The sequence below is a fragment of the Sabethes cyaneus genome, chromosome 3 (assembly GCF_943734655.1).
Source record: "Sabethes cyaneus chromosome 3, idSabCyanKW18_F2, whole genome shotgun sequence".
NCBI classification, from domain to species: domain Eukaryota; kingdom Metazoa; phylum Arthropoda; class Insecta; order Diptera; family Culicidae; genus Sabethes; species Sabethes cyaneus.
In genome coordinates, this window is record NC_071355.1 from 12,164,523 (window position 1) to 12,185,527 (window position 21,005).

The 21,005-nt window shown below is 40.4% G+C and overlaps 2 protein-coding genes across 2 annotated transcripts; both read left to right on the forward strand.

Moving 5' to 3' along the window:
• Positions 1-320: 320 nt before the first annotated feature.
• On the forward strand, positions 321-2,194 carry LOC128742080 (uncharacterized). Its single transcript, XM_053838292.1, has 2 exons — positions 321-489; positions 563-2,194. Exons 1-2 carry the CDS (start codon positions 429-431, stop codon positions 2,164-2,166), a joined length of 1,665 nt encoding a protein of 554 aa, XP_053694267.1. The 5' UTR covers positions 321-428; the 3' UTR covers positions 2,167-2,194.
• A 195-nt stretch (positions 2,195-2,389) lies between these two features.
• LOC128742081 (uncharacterized) lies at positions 2,390-3,611 on the forward strand. The gene is made up of 2 exons (XM_053838293.1): positions 2,390-2,590; positions 2,718-3,611. Exons 1-2 carry the CDS (start codon positions 2,539-2,541, stop codon positions 3,548-3,550), a joined length of 885 nt encoding a protein of 294 aa, XP_053694268.1. The 5' UTR covers positions 2,390-2,538; the 3' UTR covers positions 3,551-3,611.
• Positions 3,612-21,005: the final 17,394 nt, after the last annotated feature.

Sequence of the window (21,005 nt, forward strand, 5' to 3'; positions counted from 1 at the left end):
GCTCTATCTACGTATTGGTACCGTTATTAGTGGCAGTGACCAAGCGAAAACAAAGTCAAAGTCAAGGAAACTGGATTCTCTCCCATCCATCCGTCCGGCGAACGAAACCGAATATGTATGTACACGACGTGGTGTCGGCTGTAACCGATAATTCATCGGGAATTTCCGACCGCTCAGGATTCTCTATGAGTTTAGTTTAGTATTATGGTTTCAATTCACTAACTTGTATACGTATAGCATGACAGACGTTCGGACTAAAGATTACACTTTCGTTCGTATAAATACGATCGGCAATCACTTGCAGTATGAAACATAACATAATACATCGCTCTCTAAACTAGTCACATTATTGCAACGGTGTCCGGGAATAATTGCATTCTAAAACCGGAGTGTTTTGCCAGATCGCCTCCAAATAGCGAGATAACAGGATGAAACTTTTCTGCTGCGTTCTGCTGACGGTTGCCGTGGCTTGTGCAAGCGGCAACGTTGGTAAGTTAATTTTTTTTTGCCTCGACAAAGGAACTGGTAATTATGAAACTAAGCTATCAATTTAATTTTCCAGTTCCATCGAGTCGCCATCGAAGAGGCTCTGGAGGAAGCGGCAGCGGTAGTGCGGCATCTGCCGGAGCCCAGTCAGCTAGCAGTGGTGGAGGATTCGGAGGAAGCCACAGCGGTAGTAATGCGGCAGCTAATGCGCAATCGTTCGGGTTTGGTTTTCCCCAGCAACCGGGATTCCCACAGTTCGGGCAACAATTCGGTCATATGCCACAGTTCGGTCAGTTCCCCCAGTTCGGGGGGCATGGATTCGCAGGCTCTGGAAGCAGTGCATCATCGGGATCGTTCTCTGAAAGCGGCCATGGTGGAGCGAAATCAGGATCACAATCGGGCTCTCAAACGTTCTCGATGAGTGGTGGTGGTGGTGGTGGACACGGCCATGGTGGGCAGAGTGGATCCGGATCATCGGCTGGTTCGCAATCTTTTTCCGCCGGTGGCGGTCATGGGGGTCACACTGGATCAGGATCAGGTTCTAATGCGGCATCGCAAACGTTTGCTGCTGGTGAAGGTCACGGAGGTCATGGAGGTCATTTAGGATCAGGTTCTGGTGCTGGTGCTGGATCACAAACATTTTCCGCCGGTGGTGGCCAGGGAGGTTTTGGCGGTGGATTGTCAGCGGGAGGCGGTCACGGCGGATTAGGAGGACACACTGGCTCAGGTGCTGCTTCTGGTGCTGGATCTCAAACGTTTTCCGCCGGTGGCGGTCATGGAGGCCTTGGAGGTCACACCGGTGGCGGTCACGGTGGATCAGGAAGCCACACCGGTTCAGGTGCTAATGCCGGATCACAAACATTTTCCGCTGGTGGCGGCCAGGGAGGTTTCGGCGGTGGATTGTCAGCGGGAGGCGGTCACGGCGGATTAGGCGGCCACACTGGCTCAGGTGCTGGTGCTGGTGCTGGATCACAAACGTTTTCCGCCGGTGGCGGTCATGGAGGCCTTGGAGGTCACTCCGGTGGCGGTCACGGTGGATCAGGAGGCCACACCGGTTCAGGTGCTAATGCCGGATCGCAAACATTTTCCGCCGGTGGCGGCCAGGGAGGTTTTGGCGGTGGATTCTCAGCGGGAGGCGGTCACGGTGGATTGGGAGGCCACACTGGATCAGGCTCTAATGCGGGATCACAAACATTTTCCGCGGGTGGTGGCCACGGAGGTCATGGAGGAGGTCACTCGGGATCGGGTTCTGCTGCTGGATCGCAATCATTTTCCGCGGGTGGAGGTCAAGGCGGTCATGGAGGTTCAGTTGGACATTTAGGCGAGAGTGGACATGGAGTCGGAATCGGTTCAGCTAGTGGAGCCGGAGCCGGAGCTCAATCGTTTGGATCTGAACATGGGGGGCACGGAGGACATGGTAGTCATGGAAGTTCCGGTAGCGGCGCTCAAGCTGGATCGCAATCATTCTCTGCCGGTGCACAGGGTGGTCACGGCGGTTACGGCGGTCATGGTGGTCAAGGGCTTCACGGTGGCTCCGTTCCATCCTCGTTTGGTCCCGGTGGACATAAAACCGAATATTCAAAGCACGGTGACGGATTCGGGGTTCGGATAAGCACGGATGAGTCAGCCGATGGCAGTGCTAAGAAGTCAGAATCCGAATCTTGGGTGTGGAAGAACTAAAAGCGACGAATGAAATATAAGATACATTTCATACAAACATGACTTTCAATTCTAGTACCGTGCTTTTCCATTGAAATCCTTACGTATATGGGCGAATCACACCGAAGTTTGTTTTTTATTCTGACCTTTTTCGCATCGCATCATCGCGCGCAGAAGAAACATGATAAGCGTTGGTTTGTTTTGTGTAGGTATTTACACTTCGCTTGCGAGAGCCGGTCAATCACAAATGTTCGGTTCGGTTTTTTTTTCAGTTAGGTCAGTAATAAAAATATAAGAGAAACCTGCTTATAAGGCAACGCAATGGATTGAGACAATTCAATAGCTCCTTTCGGATTGGCGAAGCTAGTTTCGCAGACGACGAAAAGATAGAGAATGAGACACCTGGAACTAATCGGCTTAATAACCGTCATCGGTTTCGCGAGTGGTGAGTAACTCCTTTTAAATGATGGCCGCTATCGGACCATCTAAATTCAAATGCTTGAGTGTATCAAAGCAGGCGAATTTTAATGTCACAACGAACAGGAGTAATAAACTTGAAAACACAATTTCAGCGTTACCCAACGGATTTCAGCCGGATAACTATCCGCAAAACCAAGTGAACGCGTGGGATCAGGCCTGTCGCAGTTTCCAGCAGTTTTCTCTGCAAACACAAGCGGCTCAGAGTCAATATTTTTCACAAAATTTCCCGCAAATTGGATTACCGCCACTTCCGTTCGTGGATGTGTGCTCTCAGTTCCCCGGAGCCGCTGCCGGTGGTGCAGGATTCAGCCATACCGGGGCCGGTGCTGCTGCGGGAAGCTCCGGATTTGCCACTAACAATCGTTTCGGCGGAGCTGGCGGCGGCGGTGGTAACGGCTTTCATGGCGTAAGTGTCAGTTCGGGCACATTCCCCAACGGACAGTCGGGCTTTGCCACTAATAATCGCTTTGGCGGAGCTGGCGGCGGCGGTGGTAACGGCTTCCATGGCGTTAGTGTGAGTTCGAGTAACTTGCCTGGTGCTGGTACGGTAGTGTCCGAATTTGGACCTGGCGGTCAAACTGTCACACATTATCCGAATGGCGGAGGATTTGCAACCGGAAACAGATTTGGCGGTGCAGGTGGTGGAGGCTCTGGTGGAAGCTATGGTGGAGCAAGCTTCAGCTCCTTCGGATTCCCTGGTGCAAGTGGAGGCTTTGCGTCGGCGAACCGATTTGGTGGAAACGGAGCTAGTGCTTTCGGTTCTAGTCAGCCTAGCGGGGGCAGCTTTGCTACGGCAAGCCGCTTTGGAGGAGATGGTGGTGCTACATATACGTCTCACGGAAATCACGGTGCCGGCGTAAGCGTTCTCAGCACCGACGACGGTCAAGGCCATGTACGTACCCAGGTGCACAAACATCAGTACTAAGTTCGTGACAAACTTGAGTAAATTAAATTATGCTATTTTCTATACGTATGTGCAAATAAAAATCGTTTGCGTTATTTACACTTTTTTTATTTTATTCGATGTGTTTAATTTGGAAATTGAGCATGAGATGCCGGCCGATTTTACGTCTCAAAGAAATTGGGTGCTTGGTAGTATTTTTGCCATAATTTGTATGAGTGTGCAACCCATTTCAAAGCGAACTATTCATTTAGAACGATGAATGTCAAAATTGAAAAAAGTTATTGTTAATAATTTTAAAAGAAAGCTATAATTTTCCTTGGTAAAAATGGAAACGATATCATTCTGACAACCATTTTACAAAACAATTTAGTATGACAGATAAGTAGGTGTATTAGGCTACATTTATTTTAAACAATGTTCAGCTGATAGTAGCAATTCAGGCGATTTTTGAATTGTTCGCTGATTTTTTACTACATCATTTCTCGGTGTGTATAAATTTGTTTACTGCTTAAAAATACAAAACAAACGACACGCGAAGCTTGTTATGACTATGTATAACATAATCACTGATTAACGGACCAACGACTGCCAATTTTTTTGTGAGAAAAATCTCATTAGTGATCATGAATGATCAGTATACATAGAATAAAGTCTGTAGTCTGTGAACTTGGCGCTCTCTGATGGTCACAGGTTACCGATCATCAGTGTATATTTCCATATAATATCGAATATAAAAGATTCATAGAAACATCACTGCAGAGGAAGGCAAGATAACAAGAAAAAATTATCATTTGAAGTCATCCATCTTTTGTAATTAGCGTTATCTACCTTTTTTTTCATTGGTTATAAGCCAAATGAAAAAAAAGTGAACCGTTAATGAGGTGTTGAACTAGAGATATCTATGTATAAAATATTACATTCGTAATTTTATCTAAGTCAGCCAACGTTCATCATATTACAATCATAATTCACAACCTATGTTTCATTGTAACTAAACTACTAATTGTTTGTTCGATTTAATCGACGTTTTTTGGCGAATTAAGTATGAAGATTTAAATTACCAGTTAGTCCGGACGTTTCGAGCTACTACTGGTCTTCGCTCATCATCTGCGGACACTAAAACACTATATTAGGCACATTTACAACATAAAACATATTACAAATTCTTAACTTACACTTTTTCGTCCATTAGGTTCTACTTCGTTTATCTTTCTCTTTGCTATGTCTTACTTTCTATTTCTCTTTCCCCCAAGTTTTTTGATTACAGGGTCATATGCAGCTTTGAACGTTGCGGAATCTACTTGTCTATTCACAACATTGTTCTCACCTTTAATTTTAATGTAAAATGTTTCCGCTATTAGTCTAGTGTTATGTTTAGTTATTTTCTCTATGATTTTGGCTTCGTCAAATTTAAAAACATGACCTGTTTCAATGGTGTGTTGGGTTAAACCTGTACCACCAACTGTTTTTGCTTTGATGCTATATTTATGTTGTTCCATTCGTTTATGTAAAAATTGGCTTGTTTCTCCTACGTACGACTTTTGACACTGACCACAATTTACTTCATAAACGACGTTTGTGTTTTTATCTCTTATAATTTTGTCTTTGGTTTTTGTAAATAATACGTTTTTTACTTTGTCGGTTGGTCTGTAAGCAACATTAATCTTAAATTGTCTTAAATATCTGCCTAACTTTTCACCTAATCCGGCAACATAGGGAATTGTCACGAATTGTTGAGTTGTTTCTTTGCCTGGTTTTATTACCTTTTCTACGAAATAGCAGGGATAGTGATTTTTATGTAGCATTGTCTTTACTGTTTGTAATGTTTTCGGTCTAATTTCGGCATCTGTCAACTGTAAAGCCCTATCAACCAAAGCGACTACCGTGTTTTTCTTATGACAAAAAGGACTAACAGAATTAAAGTCTAAATATCTAGTATTTGGATCTTTTGGAAACCATTCCGTTGATATTTTGTCGTTCTGTATACGTAAGATGGTATCCAAGAATTTTAGCTGCCCATTAATTTCTAATTCGACGGTATATTGCATTCGCGGGTGAAAACTATTGAAAATATTAAGAATCTCCTGTACATGATCGACTTTGGCTCCCATTAGGCAGTCATCTACGTAGCGCATGTAGAAACTGGGTGTTACTCCTCGTTGTTGTAGTTTTTCCAAAGCCGCCTGTTCGATGCGCTCCAGTACGATGTTTGCAACTGCGGGGGAGAGAGGGGAGCCCATTGGCATTCCGAATTTTTGGAGGAAAAATTCACCGTTGTACTGGAAAAATGTTGAACCTAACACGATTTTCAGCATTTCCATAAAACTACCCTTTTCAATGCGAGTATGCTGTCGTTGGTCGACAGACTCTAGTGCAAAGTCCACAGGCACATTTGTGAAGAGAGAAACGACGTCCAAAGAGAACAGAACGGTATCCGGTGGCAAGTTTTGTTCCCGTATATTTTTTACAAATTGAAAACTGTTGTTAATATGATGTGGCAAACTACTAATTGTAAATTTATTCTCGAACCATTCTAATCGATCGCTAAAATAATCTCAGAATAAATATGAACTTTGCCAGTGTATTCAAAAAACGGAATTATTCCCGCACAGAAAATCAACGAGGCTCTTCTGAATGTTTAAGGGGGTATTCTAGAAAAGGGGATCCTCACGTTTTCCCAAGCAGACGTAAAAAATGAGTATAAACGTCCTTCAGAACTTTACCCTTCTTTATCGACAGACTTCGCAGCCGGTTGTTAGAGTACAGCAAAATTGCGGGGCTAGTGCAATGATCCTATTAACTCTGTAGCGGCACCGCCCAGTCGAGACTCGAACATACGACGACTGGCTTGTTAGACCAGCATCGTACCCCGGCGCTAACTGGGCGGGTCAAAAAGCAAACGTTAAAAGTGCGATTTACAAATTAAAATCATCTTGGCAACCTGGACCAGATGGCATTTCGCCTATTATTTTTAAGAAATAGTTACTGTGATGTTCTCTATGCACCCGTCACTGCTGTCTGCAATCGACATTTCAAGATGCTTGGAAGGAGTCCATCTTATTCCTGGCGTTTAAAAAGAGAGATCATGGCGTCGTGACTAATTATCGTGTCTCTTAACTGGTTGAGATTCTTGTGAGCAAGCAACTAATATACGAAGCTAAGCGAGACTTTTCCTGTGATCAGCATGAATTCCACCCTGGACGATCTACTATCGCTAATCTTATGAAATTTACATCATACTGTACTGAAAATGTTGCTCAAATCGACGCAGTATAGACTGATCTGAATGCCACCTTCGATCGTGTGGATCACAACCTGCTTTTAGCAGACAGAATATTGTGTAAGCTAGTTAATACCGTACCTGGTTAATCGCCTATCAATAAAACTAGACGATGTCTCCTCTAGCGAACTAGGAAACAACCTCGGACCGCTATTGTTTTCCCTATTTTTTCATCGACATTTGTGCTGTATTTCCACGAGGATCCAGATTGCTGTACGCTGATGATCTTAACGGGCCGGTCAAATCTATCGAAGTTAATCGACATTTTTGCGGACTGGTGCCGAAAGAAAAAGCTTTCCATTAGCGTGCGAAAGTGTTCGGTCATCTCTTATTATCACCTATTATATGGCAATACCGCATCAGCAACGAATTACTGGAAAGAGTATACGTAATAAAAGGTTTGGGAGTCCTTTTAGATACGAGCCTCTGTTTTCGGGAACACTACTCATATGTAATATTTCGATTTTGGGATCGCAGTAAGCAGTGCGTGTGGTCGGTAGCAAAATTTTTCGCTGTCAAATTTTTAGTACAATTTGTGGAAAATTTATTCAATAAAACGGATTTTTGGTGCCGTACGATCGTCAATCGATAATCAAGCTAATGAAGAGTTGTTCCGTGACCGGCCGACAGCAGCAGATATAGAAAAAGTGCCTTGAAAGTAGTGACAAACATATTATGCTGACGGAGTTGCTGGCGGCGACCAATTTGCTCGTCTATATTTACGCTCGACTTTTGTCCTGCCCCGGGAGCTCCCAAAACGTTGCTTTCGAAGAGGTCTTAAAAGTGTCCCAAATTCAATGAAAAATGCTGTTCAGTGGCGGAATCTAATAGAACGGATGAAGAAATAAATGCCCGTGAGATCGTTTTATAACTTCACTTATCTGTTTCCCAAGCAGCAGCAGCACTTATGGTTGCAAAAACTTATTTACGACTAAAATTAATCATAAATCGGCTGCCACAACTGGTTTGTAACAACTGTGCTAGTAATGTTGCTTTTCTTTCATTCATATATTTTATTATTCTTAAATTTTGATTCTTTGGAGTAACTAATTAAAACGATTCAATATATATTCTGTATGTAGGTGTAGAGACAACCCTCTTTGGTCGGTGGTCTGACAAATAATGAAATATATTTTCAGAAGCTTTTCTGTACATCTAATGTCATGGTATACTAAAATCTCTACATCCTTCCCTTCTTCTATTATTAATTTTTATAAATATTAATTTATAATGTATTTATTTAGGTATTGTGGTGATCTTATGACACGCTTAGTTTTCCTCTGTTAATAAAATGTCTCGGTTTTTATCAAATGCCTGTTGCTGTTCTTTATTCCAAGTGATCCTCTTTCCTTGGTTCCTTTCTTAGTTAGTTGGTTTAGTGGATAAGAAATTGTTGCCATGTTAGGTATGTAACGATTTACGAAATTGACCAATCCAAAAAAAACTGTTTACTTCTTCAGTTGTTCTGACAAGTTTCATCATTTCAATGGCGTATAATTTATTGCGAGATATTTTAATTCCATTTTCGGTTATGCGAAACCCTAGAAAATCTAATTCTCTTACATTCGCCTCTGTTTTTTCAAAATTGATTAGAATGTTATACTGTTGAAGACGCTCGTTTACAATTTTTGTACGATATATCAATTCCTTTTCATCTTTAGCAGGTATAAGAATGTCGTCAATATAAATCATTATCCATGAAAAATCTGCGAAAATTGTTTCCACAAATTTTTGGAAAAGCTCAGGAACGGCAGAAAGACCAAACATAAGACGTTTGTATCGCCTTAATCCGAGTGGTGATATAAATGTTGTTACTGCAATTTTCCCATTACTAACTTTTAACTGTGTTGTGGATCCGTAACTGTTGAAAAATTTCGTGCTTCCTTTTTTAACGGTATATGCTTCCAGTCCAATATGTTGGAGTAGCAAAATTACAGTTAATTCCTTGTTTCTTCAACCTTATCACGTAAGTATCCACCCAGCTAGCATTTTCATACGTATAAAAAAGGTAAAAATCAGCATTACGTACAGATGTACATGCTAAATAAATCGTATTTCATGCGCAAAATTGGCATATCCGTACTATTTTGGAGGCGATATACGTGATTACGAATAATTTTGAGCGTTACGACTATATAAGTATTTATATACGATAATATCCGATTAAGCGCGAGTCGCTCCGTACTACTCTACGATTTTGTGCTGAAAATCGTATGTATGTCAGTCATTATCATTATATGCGACAAAAAATCAACTTGATCCCACTTTATCCAGCTTTAGTTACGATTTCGAGTTTGTTAGGAGATATTTACGATAGTTTTCGTACATTGATATACGAGTTGGTGCTAGCTGAGCAGTTTTTTGTTAGGCTTGGGAATCGTTTGACGAAACTTCAGACAGACGCCCGAACGTTTTCGAAACTCGTAGTATGAAATATTCGTCCAATAGTTCGGTTACCGCATGGTAACGATTATCCAGAATATGCTGCTGACTTGATTCTGCTTTATCTACCACTTTTCTTACATCAGGGCCCCGAAAAGCATTAAATTTTTATACTTCTGCTCGTGGTCTTCAATTCCTTTCCATTCCAAATAGGCATCGAATTGCTCTCTCCGCTTTTCCCATCGGATTAAAGGAGAACCATTAGCATCCTCGACGAATGGAGGAATAAGTTGATTGATCTGTTTAATAAACCATACTTATTAAGCAAAGATCATCCTCAATGGGCTTCGCAATTAATTGAAAATCATCCTATTTATGAACTGTTTTTTCATTGGTTTTCTGATTATTTTGCCGAATTCCGGGTTTCACGAATTGTGAATCTTATCCCTGAGAATTAGAAAAATAGAATATTCTAACCACTTTATTTCAAAAATACTATTTGTCTTTGCACTCGGGAGTCACTTATAATTCTGGGTCCTACAAACTGTAGATTTCATCCCTAAGAATCAATTATAAGGATATTCATCCCTAAAGTGCATGTCTCTTGTTTGTCTTTCAATTTGTAAATCATTTTTTCGTTTTTTAGGCTCAAGAATCATAAGGTTCATCATGTGACTATTCTTTAGTAATTCCGGGCTTACGTTGAAAAAGATCATCCTTTTTTTCAGGCTTTTTCAGACGTAAATTCATCCCTAAGAATTACATGCTATCTGTTTTTTTTCACACCAGTTCATAAATTATAGGATCGAACTCAATTGCTTACCATAGGCCAAGCCATAATTGATTATTCTTGTTGAGTTTGTTCCTCGTCGCCAAATGTAGAGATAAACCTCTTTGGTCGGTTGTCTGACAAATAATGAAATATATTTTCAGAAGCTTTTCTGTACATCTAATGTCATGGCATACTAAAATCTCTACAGTGCACAATAGTCGGAAAATTGCGATTTTTGGCCAAAATTATTTTTTAGTTTCAAATTGATTCTAGATTATATTTGTAACAAAAGAAATGATTTAAACATATAAGAACTCATATTTAGGGTGATTTGGGGAAAAATGATCAAATGTTACCGATATAAATATTTGCTTGACAAAAAAAAATTTTCTTTCTCGCGGGGATTCTCCCATTTTGTCATTGAAACTCTCTTCAGGTACTAAATAAATTTAGTAACAAAGATAATCAAATTTGTTGAAAGAGTACTTAAAATTTCAAAGACTTACTAAAAATATGACAATTTTAAAATTATTTTTTTTCGGAAAACGTCAAATTATAGCAAACTTTCAATTCATGTTTTGATACAACATACTTCGAGCTTTCAGACGCACTGTTAGAAACTGCGGCGACAAGAGGCGACAAGAGTTGTTTTTTTGATTAAAGTTTGTGAAAATTTCATTTTTATTATAAGTAGCGTATGGCGCACCACATTGAGTTTAAATTTGTTTTCATTTCATTTTTTAATAGGCTAAAATATCAGTTTTAAAATAATATATAACAATAATATTTACATCCACGATAACTATTTAATTTTTTGACTTTTTCAAAATGACTCATTTTTCAAACTTTTGAAATGGGCAACTTTGACGGCTTATTTCTACATGACATTTTTTTTCTTTCAAAATTTTATTCACGAATCATAAAAATATAGACAATTTACTACAAAACCGCGTTTAGGCATGTGCTAAAATGTGAAATTTTACATTCGGCAATTTTGGCCGCTGCTTTATATGGAGCCCTTCTTATGTGCAGTGGGTAGATAGTGTTTTATCTACTTTCAAAGAGCGAAATAAGGCGCTATAACCTTGGCCTATTTCAGCTTGGCTTGTGGTTAATGCCATAAGTTGATCCCTGAGGGTCCGAAGTAGCAATTAAGAGCGACCAAAGGCGCTATAACCTAGGTTTTTACCAAGGGCAAGTAAGTAAATGTACTTGTCCCATCCCCGAGGGTCCGGAATATTAATTAACCTTTACTAGCCAAATACTCCCAACGAAAATCAAAACTTCATCAACTTAATTATTAATCAGAAACGGTTAGTACGAGACGTCCCCGTTTCTTCTACCCCTGTAGATTCAGAAATGTATCTATGTATGAATAAATTATCCACACAAGATTCATTTCAATGAATCGTCTCTGCGTCAATACTTCACAGTTGGCCTGGCCGATTTAACATTTGCAAGATATCTAGGATGTTTCGCAAATGTCAATACCAACAAGAAAACAATTTGAAATATTTCTATGATTAGAAATAATTAAAATTATTTCCAGGAATCCTTTATTGTGGCTGTGTTGAATAAGAATAATAAGATAAGATAAGATAAGACACTACTCATATGTAGGGTATTGTCGTTATCGTCGGGCCACTGTTATGGTTGGGCCATCACGATTTTACAGTTTTAATGACTCATGATATATATGATACAACCCTTGTAAATCTTCTTACTGTGATAGCTAACTTTTCACAATATTGTGAGTTTCAATCGTGTATTCAAAACACCCGTACTGAATTCAGTGACTAAATCTTACAAAAAAAGTTTTCCAGGCGCAATGAACTTTTCTTCAAGAAATGATTCATGAAATGCAATTATCGGGATAAATTTTGAAAATGTATGAAGTGTGTTACGCTGCACACGAAGACTATAGAAAAATCCCCTCCAGTAAGGTGTTTGGAAAGGCTAAGGTGAAATACTAGAAAAGCGCTCTTTGTAAAGGTCGGGCCACTTGAGTAATCATGGTTGGGGCACCATAATTTTAAGCGCAGAAGCGCAATAATCGCTAGAGAATGCCAGTCACGTAAAATGTAATGAAATAAAGCAAAATTAATACGATAAAAACCTAGATTTTTGTTGTTTTTTTCATTGTAGTTGTACACTTCGGTAAAGGCGATTGTAGCAATATTGATTTTACAAGATCGCCATCATTTCGCAAAAATGTAATTAATATAAGGATATTTTCACTTATATGGGCCGTTGTGTACGGAAATTATTCTTTTCATGTCTCTATATTGAATTTCAATACGTATGTCTTAGATTTTCTGCGGCGGCTCAATTTGTACAACATGGCCTGACTATGACAACATTTTTTGTCTTCACGTAAATGCCTATAACTTTTTTATAATTCAAGCAATCAGTTCAAAACTTTGCGGAAATATACCTTATTCTTTGATTTTTGCAACGATGTATTTAGATTTCCAAAATTTCTTTTGAAATGAAAGTTATGGGCGAATTCCAAAACGTGGCGCAACCACGACGACACTCCCCTAATATTCAAAGTCAATCAAAATTTATGCTTCATATTTACGGCCCCGAAGAATTCAAAGATCCGTATTGCTTACGTGCTCTGTACTTATCTATTGTGCGTTCTACCCTAGAATATGCTGCTGTAGTTTAGAGCTCTTACACTGGAATTTAGTCCTCCAGCTTGGAAGCAGTACAAGGCAAATTCTTACGGCTTGCTTTCAGATTTCTACCCTGGCGAAATCCTTTAGCCCTTCTGTTGTATCAAGACCGCTGCAGCTTACTTATCATTGAAACTCTCGACAATAGGAGAAAAACTGAAACAGGTCTGTTCATCAAGAAAGTTTTAGTGGAAATAGGACTCTCCAAACATCCTCGCTATCAAATCAATTTCAATGAAACTCCACGTAAACTATCGACGGTTTATACCTCGCAACAAAGCCGCCCTCCTCGGTTATACATTCGGCAGTTAAACAATCCGCCAGTTGCCGAAAACTACGCGCGCGTACTGGATGAAGCTCAGCTTTCCTCTGTGGAGCTAAATGTTTCGACCCTCGAAAATGGATAGAATAAGCTCGGCTGTCAACGCGGCCGCAACCGCGGTGCTAGATGTGGAAACCTCGAGTGCACAATATGATTGGTTTGACGGGGAATGCCAACAAGCGATAGAGAGGAAAAACGAGCTTGGAAAAACTATCTAAGCATATCCATGAGAGAGAATTTGGCCAAGTACCGACGAGCGCGGAATGAGTTGACCACGATCCTGAGTAGAAAAAAGCGCCAAAAGGAGGACAGAGATCGTGAGGAGCTGGAACAACTATTCCGGGCTAATGACACGCGCAAGTTTCACGAGAAGGTGAACCAAACTTGTAAGGGCTATACACCTAAACCTAACATGTGTAGGGACGAGGGAGAGGATCTAATCACAAACGAGCGCGATGTGGTCGACAGGTGGAAACAGTATTTCGATAAGCACCTCAACGGCGATATAGCAGCAGGAGACGCAACGGAAGTTAACCTGGGAGTGTCTACAAACGACAACAGCGTGCCGGCTTCCGATCTCGAAGAGATCTGGCGAGAAATTCGTCACCTGAAGAATAATAGAGCCGTCGGAAAGGACCGACTCCCAGCAGAGTTCTACAAAAATGTTCAAGAACCGCTAACAACTTCATTGGATAATTTCCAGGATTTGGGAGGAGGAGAAACTATCGGAGGAGTGGATGGAAAGTGAAATCTACATCTATATCTACAAAAAGGGCGACCGGCTAAATTGCTGTAATTACCACCGCATGACGTTGGTCAATGCCGCCTTCAAGGTGCTCTCCAGTAGTAAGAGAATTCGTAGGGCAGTATCAGGCGGGCTTTATGGGGGCCCGTGCTACTACGGATCAAATTATTACTCTCCGACAAATCCTTCAGAAATGTCGAGAGTACAACGTGCCCACGCATCATATTTTTGTGGATTTCAGGGCAGCATATGATACAGTTGAACGCGAACAGCTATAGCAGATAATGCCGTTTCCGGATAAAGTTACGCGGCTGATCAAAACTTATGTGCTACGTGCGCGTTTCGGGGACACTCTCGAGTCCTTTCGAATCGCGCAGACAGTTGCGGTAAGGGGATGGACTTTCGTGTATGTTATTCAATATCGCTATTGAAGGTGTGATCCGGCGAGCGGGCATTGAGACGAGAGGAACGATCTTCAGCAAGAGTAGACAACTCTTAGCCTTCGCAGACGACCTCGACATCTTTACTAGAAACCTTGGGACGGCGGAGGCAATCCACGCCAGACTAAAAACGGAGGCAATACGAGGATAGGGTTACAAATCAATGCGTCGAAAACCAAATATATGGTAGGAAAAGGCTCCAGAGAAAGCATATTTCGTATTTGTGTGACACGCACAATAACATATTGTTTTTGTTAACTTGTCACGAATTTAGGTTTACAACTATCATTATCAAGTATTTTGGTACTGGTAAATACTATTTTATCTAGATTCAGATAAGTCATGAAATACATTCATTCTGTATTTCTTTCGAAAAAACCGATTCGTCGGAATACAGAATAAGAATGAAGTAATTATAATTTATTATGATTATGGGTTTAAAATATAGAATAGAGGTGATAATTTGATAAACAAGTAATCATTCATCCGATAATAAGACAGCAGACTGTGGGGTGGTTTTACTCTTCTTTGATATTTTTATAATGTATTCACCGAATGCATAACATTTTTCCAACGCCGGTGTGCGTTACAGGAAAGTAGGTTACAGTAAAACCGTTTCCTCAACAAGAAAAAAAAAACTCCAAGACGTTTTGCATAATTATGACTAGGTGATAACCAGACGCCGAACGGCGTTGTCTAACCTCGGGTCACACATATACATGTAAATAAAATTTCCTGTTCCCCATCGGATGCTGGCCGAGGCCGCGCTTCAGCATTTGTCACGTCCTCGGCACCGCATCGCGGTGATATACCCGAAAAGAATAAAAACAAACGTGATTGGGATCCATCGTTGCACCGGGTGACCAGCGATTATAGATTTTCAATGTGTTAAAATTGCTCAAGTGAGAACAGGAGTAAATCGTTTGTAATGTAAAAAAACTTTAAACTTCGATTGCAATTTTTTGGCCACCCTGAACCACTATCAATAAGTATGACCACTGTCGGATGTGGAATCGCCCATCGCATATATGGACAATAATAACGCAGACAGTTGTTTATTTTCATTTTTGCAGTTTGTTCATCCTCTCCGGTTCCGCAGCGATGGCGTGGCACCGGTGCCAGTGCGAACAGACATAAACCGGTTCTTCGAGAAAACCTGTCTTCCACAACAAGACGCTAATAAGAACCCAGCGCCCGGCCGCCGCGCCGGTGCGTGGTGTGGTGGCTCGCTGTGATATCAGGCTTTTTTCGGTTCGGTTACCTGTCTGAATCGTAAACTGGGAAACCCCCACGCTGCAAGGCTACTTCCTATTGATAGATAATATAATTAATAGACAAGAAATAAATAATTACCGGTCCAACATCAAACGAGTCAGCCCAAAGAATTGGGTAATTTACGACAGGCAGGTCAAAACATTATTTTTAATAATTAGCCGTCGAAGATTCCGTTGAAGATGAAACGGCATGCGGAATGAAAAATTGCAACAAAATCAACTGAAAACTTCCGTCAGATCAAACCTTCAGCTAAAATTATATACCTACTTGTTGAGCCACAGAGCCACAGAAAAATCGTTGGACTGGATGCAGCTTTCCATTCTTCGGACGAAATAAATCCCCTTCGATAGTGTGTGGTTCGGTTCGGAGGTTGTGATCCAAATGTGCGGGGATTTTTCTGTTTCCGTTTGCGACTCGCGACAACACAAACGCGCACGATGACGCCAAACTTATACCTACGTGCAGATTTCTCATTCTCCAGAGAAGAAGACAGTTTGCCATTCAATTCAGTTTGAATTTGTCTTGAAATGCCGTTCGTTTGTTTTATCAAATAGTTATAACCCAACTGACCGCTCTCGTGTTTGATCAATTAATAAAAGCAAAATAAAACTGCTTAAACATGTGAATCACAAGAAATGATCACTTCGAAATGATGTATTTATTTTTTGTGACGCGCTAGTGATGATGTGATAGCGACAGCTATAGCTGTCAAGCGGCATAAATCACAGTAACCTTTGCATTTGCATTTTGATAACATTAGGAACCTTCTATAAATACGATGGACCAACCATGGTTTATCATAGGAAAATTTGAATGAAAATATGTATAGGTATTATATGAAAATAACATTGCGTTTAATATACTACCTGTGGCTTAATAGCACAGGTTTGTTGTAAACACTTTCTTTAGAAGCACGAGCAAATAAATTTCGTGGCGTTACACTGCGCTGCATCGTTACGAGCAACATTATTGTAGACTTAATCTTACTAATTTTCGTAGATGCATTTAGGCAAATAAACGTCTACCTAGTAGTATAATTTTATCTTCTATAAACTTACAAACATTCTGAAAAAATATGAATTACACATCTTTAAAAATCTTACCTTTTACCAAGGCAAGCTGTAAGACTGGTACTGGCTCAAAGAACGTAATGAGGCAACTTGCTCATGGGCAAATTATAACTAGTTTGTGCCCTTACCGACTCTGCAGTAAATTACTAAGTAATCGTAAAATAACGAATCATTTTTACATAATAATTGTTTTATCGCAAAGTTAACAACTCCAAAGTTCGAAATTCTACTTCTACCAGCAGAGAAAAATCGAGTTTTCGACTTGAAATTGGACTTTAAATCAGGGCTGAAAGCGGAGTTAGATTCGACTTGAAATTGGCTTAAAAATAGGACCTTAAATTGGGCTTGAGATCGGACCACAGTTGAACTTCAAATTGTACTTAAAATTGGGCTTGAAATTGTACTTCAAATTAGTCTTACTATTGGATTTCAAATCGGAGTTAAAATTTGATTTAAATTGAAGTTAAAATCGGACATTACACTAAACTTAAATTGAATAAGAAATCAAAGGTGAAATTGGAATTGAATTTGGCTCGGAATTGGACTTAAAATGGATTAGTGGACAATCGTACTTAAATTGGACCTTGAAATTTAATTTGAAATTTGATAATGCTTGCAACTGGACATGAAATTGGATCTCAATGTGACTTGAAAATGCACTTGAAATTGGACTTAAAATCGGTAGCGAAATAGAAATTTGAATAGACTAGAAATTAGCATTTAGCTCAATTAAATTTTAAATTGCAGTTGAAATTAGAATTATGTCTGACCTTAAAATCGCACTTGAAATTGGATCTGTAGCCGGAGATGAATTTGAAGCTAAATTAGACTCGGAATGGGGCTTAAATGGGACTTGAAATCGGAGGTGAAAATAGAATTAAATTAGGAACAAAAGTAGGAAAGTTTTGATTAAAATTGGTATAATTTTTTTGTGGGGTGTTGAGTTCGAGCTGCCTGGCAGCTTGAGACACATTCCAGCGTTACGAGACACCATGAGCAACCATTTTTTCGAAGCAAATGTGTTCATATTTTACCAACAGTCTGACGAATATCTTCCAAAATAGGTGTTTTGAGCTGCTATTTAGTTGTACTTTCCCAATACGAGGGTGAAATATTGATTATAATAAGCATCATTGAATAGTGGCGGAATACTTTTCGTTACGGCACACCATCGCAGAAAATGCATATTCTGAACATGATTCAAACATTTGCAAAACTCTGCTCTGTTTCAAGTTTTTCCAAGTCGACATGTTCCGAAAAGTTTTAGCTGAAGGGAGCCTGAAACTCAAAATGTAAAAGTATATTCAGGTTTTGTGTTTAGTTTATAAGATACGATTAAAATCATTTCGTTACGGGACACCATGCACTGTTGGGCAAACGGTATTCTGCAAATGGTGTCCCGTAACGAAAAAAGTAAACTACATTATATGGTTTATTTTCTCTAGATTTCTGTTCAGGTCGTTATATTTTCTTTATCTGGACTATATTCACTGTATTTTGTAACAATAGTGTACTGATTTGGTGTGTATAGTCTGGTAATAAGGCATACGTAACGAAGTATATGTAAGGTAAAGTTTACTTCCAGGTAAAGAGAAATACCCATGTGAGAACTATACTGAAGTATTATAGTGAAATGCTTGCCTAATCTTAGGGTTTGGTCACATTAGTAATTAAAATGTAGGGGCTGTGCATTAATTATGGAACGAGTTTTCCCCTTTGTTGCCCGCTCGCCCCCTCCCCCTATGTATGATTTTGCATGATTTTGGCCAAAATAAAATTCAAAAATTTTATTTAAAGTTTAAAACGGTAAATTTGGCATCATTTATTCGTTGACTTCAAAGCCGCATATGATACCATCGACCGGAAAGAGCTATGGAAAATCATGGACGAGAACAGCTTCCCCAGGAAGCTCATCAAACTGATTAAATCTACGATGGATGGTACGCAGTGCTGTGTTCGGATTTCGGGTGGATTGTCAAGTTCATTCGAATCACACAGAGGGCTTCGTCAAGGTGATGGTCTTTCATGCCTGCTGTTCAACATAGCGCTACAAGGTGTTATGAACCGAGCGGATATCAACACGCGAGGCACGATATTCAACAAATCTAGTCAATTTGTCTGCTTTACCGATAACATGGATATTATCGGCAGAACATCTGTGGCGGTGGCTAAGCAGTATACCAGACTAAAGCGCGAAGCAGAAAAGATTGGGTTAAAGGTAAATACGTCCAAAACAAAGTACATGCTGGCTAGCGGAACCGAGGCCGAACGACACCGCTTGGGCAGTAGTATATTGATAGACGGCGATGAGTTTGAGGTAGTCGATGAATTTGTCTACCTTGGCTCACTGGTAACGGCGGACAATGATACCAGCCGTGAGATTCGGAGGCGTATTATCAGCGGAAGTCGTGCTTACTATGGGCTCCACAAGCAATTGCGGTCGAGCAGACTAAGTCCCCGTACAAAGTGCACCCTGTACAAGACGCTTATTAGACCGGTTGTTCTCTACGGGCATGAAACTTGGACAATGCTCGAGGAGGACCTGCGAGTGCTCGGAGTTTTCGAACGACGAGTGCTAAGAACGATCTTCGGCGGCGTACAGGAGAACGGAGTATGGAGGCGGAGGATGAACCATGAACTCGCACAGCTCTATGGCGAACCCAGTATCCAGAAGGTGGCTAAAGCTGGACGGATGCGATGGACAGGGCATGTTGCAAGAATGCCGGACAACTACCCTGCAAAGATGGTGTTCGCCTCAAATCCGGTAGGAACAAGACGACCAGGAGCGCAGCGAGCAAGATGGTTAGACCAGGTGGAGCGAGATCTGGCGGAGAGTACTCGGTGTCCGCGGAATTGGAGAGCGGTAGCCCTCAAATTAGTTACATGGAGAAATTTTGTTCAACAGGCTTTGTCTTAAGACGGCAAGCCACCTAAGTAAGTAAGTAAGTTAAAACGGTAAAAAAGGTTTGTCTTGATGCGAAAGGTATGCTTATTTGGGCTGCACGCCAAAATGGTATTAAATAGCAATTTTTCGAAAATTAGGTATTTTGATTCACTTCAGACGTATCAGTTAACGTATCATAACTCATAAATTTAAAAGTTTTTATGCAACATTAGCAACTCATGTTGCGAAGTACAACTATAACATGAGTGGCTATAAAAGACGAATACATAAATTTGAAACTCATTTTGCGTATTCATTAAAATAACTTTTTTGATAACTTGCAAATTATTCTATAGTTATAAAACAGTATATAAAATATAAAAAAATAAAACAGTTGAAAAAGGTCATGAAAACTTCCAAAAATGAAACGCTAGAAAAAGTAGCTGAAAATGATTCTGGGTAGGCTTTCTTGCTAGTGTGCTAAGCGAAGCCCCTATGATTGCTAAAAAAGCTGACTAAACAACTTTCAGAAACGGAATTCCATATTTTTAGAATATCAATATCATATCAATATCAAGATTTTCAAGGCTCAACCCAAAGAAGAATAAATTTTCGCTTCTATCTTGCAACAGTACTCCAGACGGACTAGCTCATGTTGACCGGTTGAACACTGGTTGGCCAGTACTGTCTTTAGATAGGTTTCTAAAATAAAACAAATTGACTTTAGTGCAATGTGGTTTTTCATGGTGGTTGAATATGCGTCTGAAGACGTATGATAAGGTCGGATGAATAGGTACGTCACGTCGAGTTCTTCTTAGTTAAAAACCAAGTCAGGAAACAAATTTGAACTTGGTAATGCTTTATCGATTTTAAGATACTTTATAAAATTTTAGAATTTTTAAACTTGGTCATAGCTTTTTGAGTCTTTTTTCAGCGAGTTGAAGGACTGTAGCGTATTGCTGATTGGGTCTCGGTCCGGCTCGCGAGCAAGCTCAGTAGGTATTGGCCGACCGGACTGACATACTTCGGCCAATTAAGCGCCGTTCCTCGGACCAAGAGGACCAATATCACCCAGGATTGCTCAGTAAGGTCTTTGTGTTATAGTTCGTCATGCGTTGTTTTGCTGTATTATATTCGCTTTTAATTTTTATTTTTGGCGCATAAGGGGGTCCAGGAGACCAGGTCGCCAGAAAGAAATATCTATAACCTCCCTACTGCGCCAAGGCGGAGAGAGGTCCGGCATCTTAGAACAATAATCGTGCCAATTGAACAGATCCTGGTCTTCGATGCCAGATGACAGTGAATAGCTCGAAACGGTGTTGAATGCAAAAACATAATGACACTGCAGCGTATAGATGATGCAAACGCCGTGCAGTTCTGTAATTGAAACGCTGTTGGGGACACATACCATACCTTGCACCAACATACGTGCTATGCAGGGTACCTGGAGTGATCCTAGCTACCAACCTCAGTTTTCCGGTCCCATCTTGTATTTTGAATCGGTTTCGATCAAACCTCCTTCCTGTCTTTCTTTGGCCACGTTCTAGTTCTAGTGATTATATGATTGTTCGTCATCAGCGTCATCTTCATCCAAAATTCATTTCTCTGTAATGATCTATAATACCCTC

Coding starts and splice junctions, on each gene's coding strand:
- LOC128742080 (XM_053838292.1), top strand. CDS start 429: ATGAAACTTTTCTGCTGCGTTCTGCTGACGGTTGCCGTGGCTTGTGCA. Junction 490..562: donor TTGTGCAAGCGGCAACGTTG/GTAAGTTAATTT, acceptor TTAATTTTCCAG/TTCCATCGAGTCGCCATCGA.
- LOC128742081 (XM_053838293.1), top strand. CDS start 2,539: ATGAGACACCTGGAACTAATCGGCTTAATAACCGTCATCGGTTTCGCG. Junction 2,591..2,717: donor CGTCATCGGTTTCGCGAGTG/GTGAGTAACTCC, acceptor ACACAATTTCAG/CGTTACCCAACGGATTTCAG.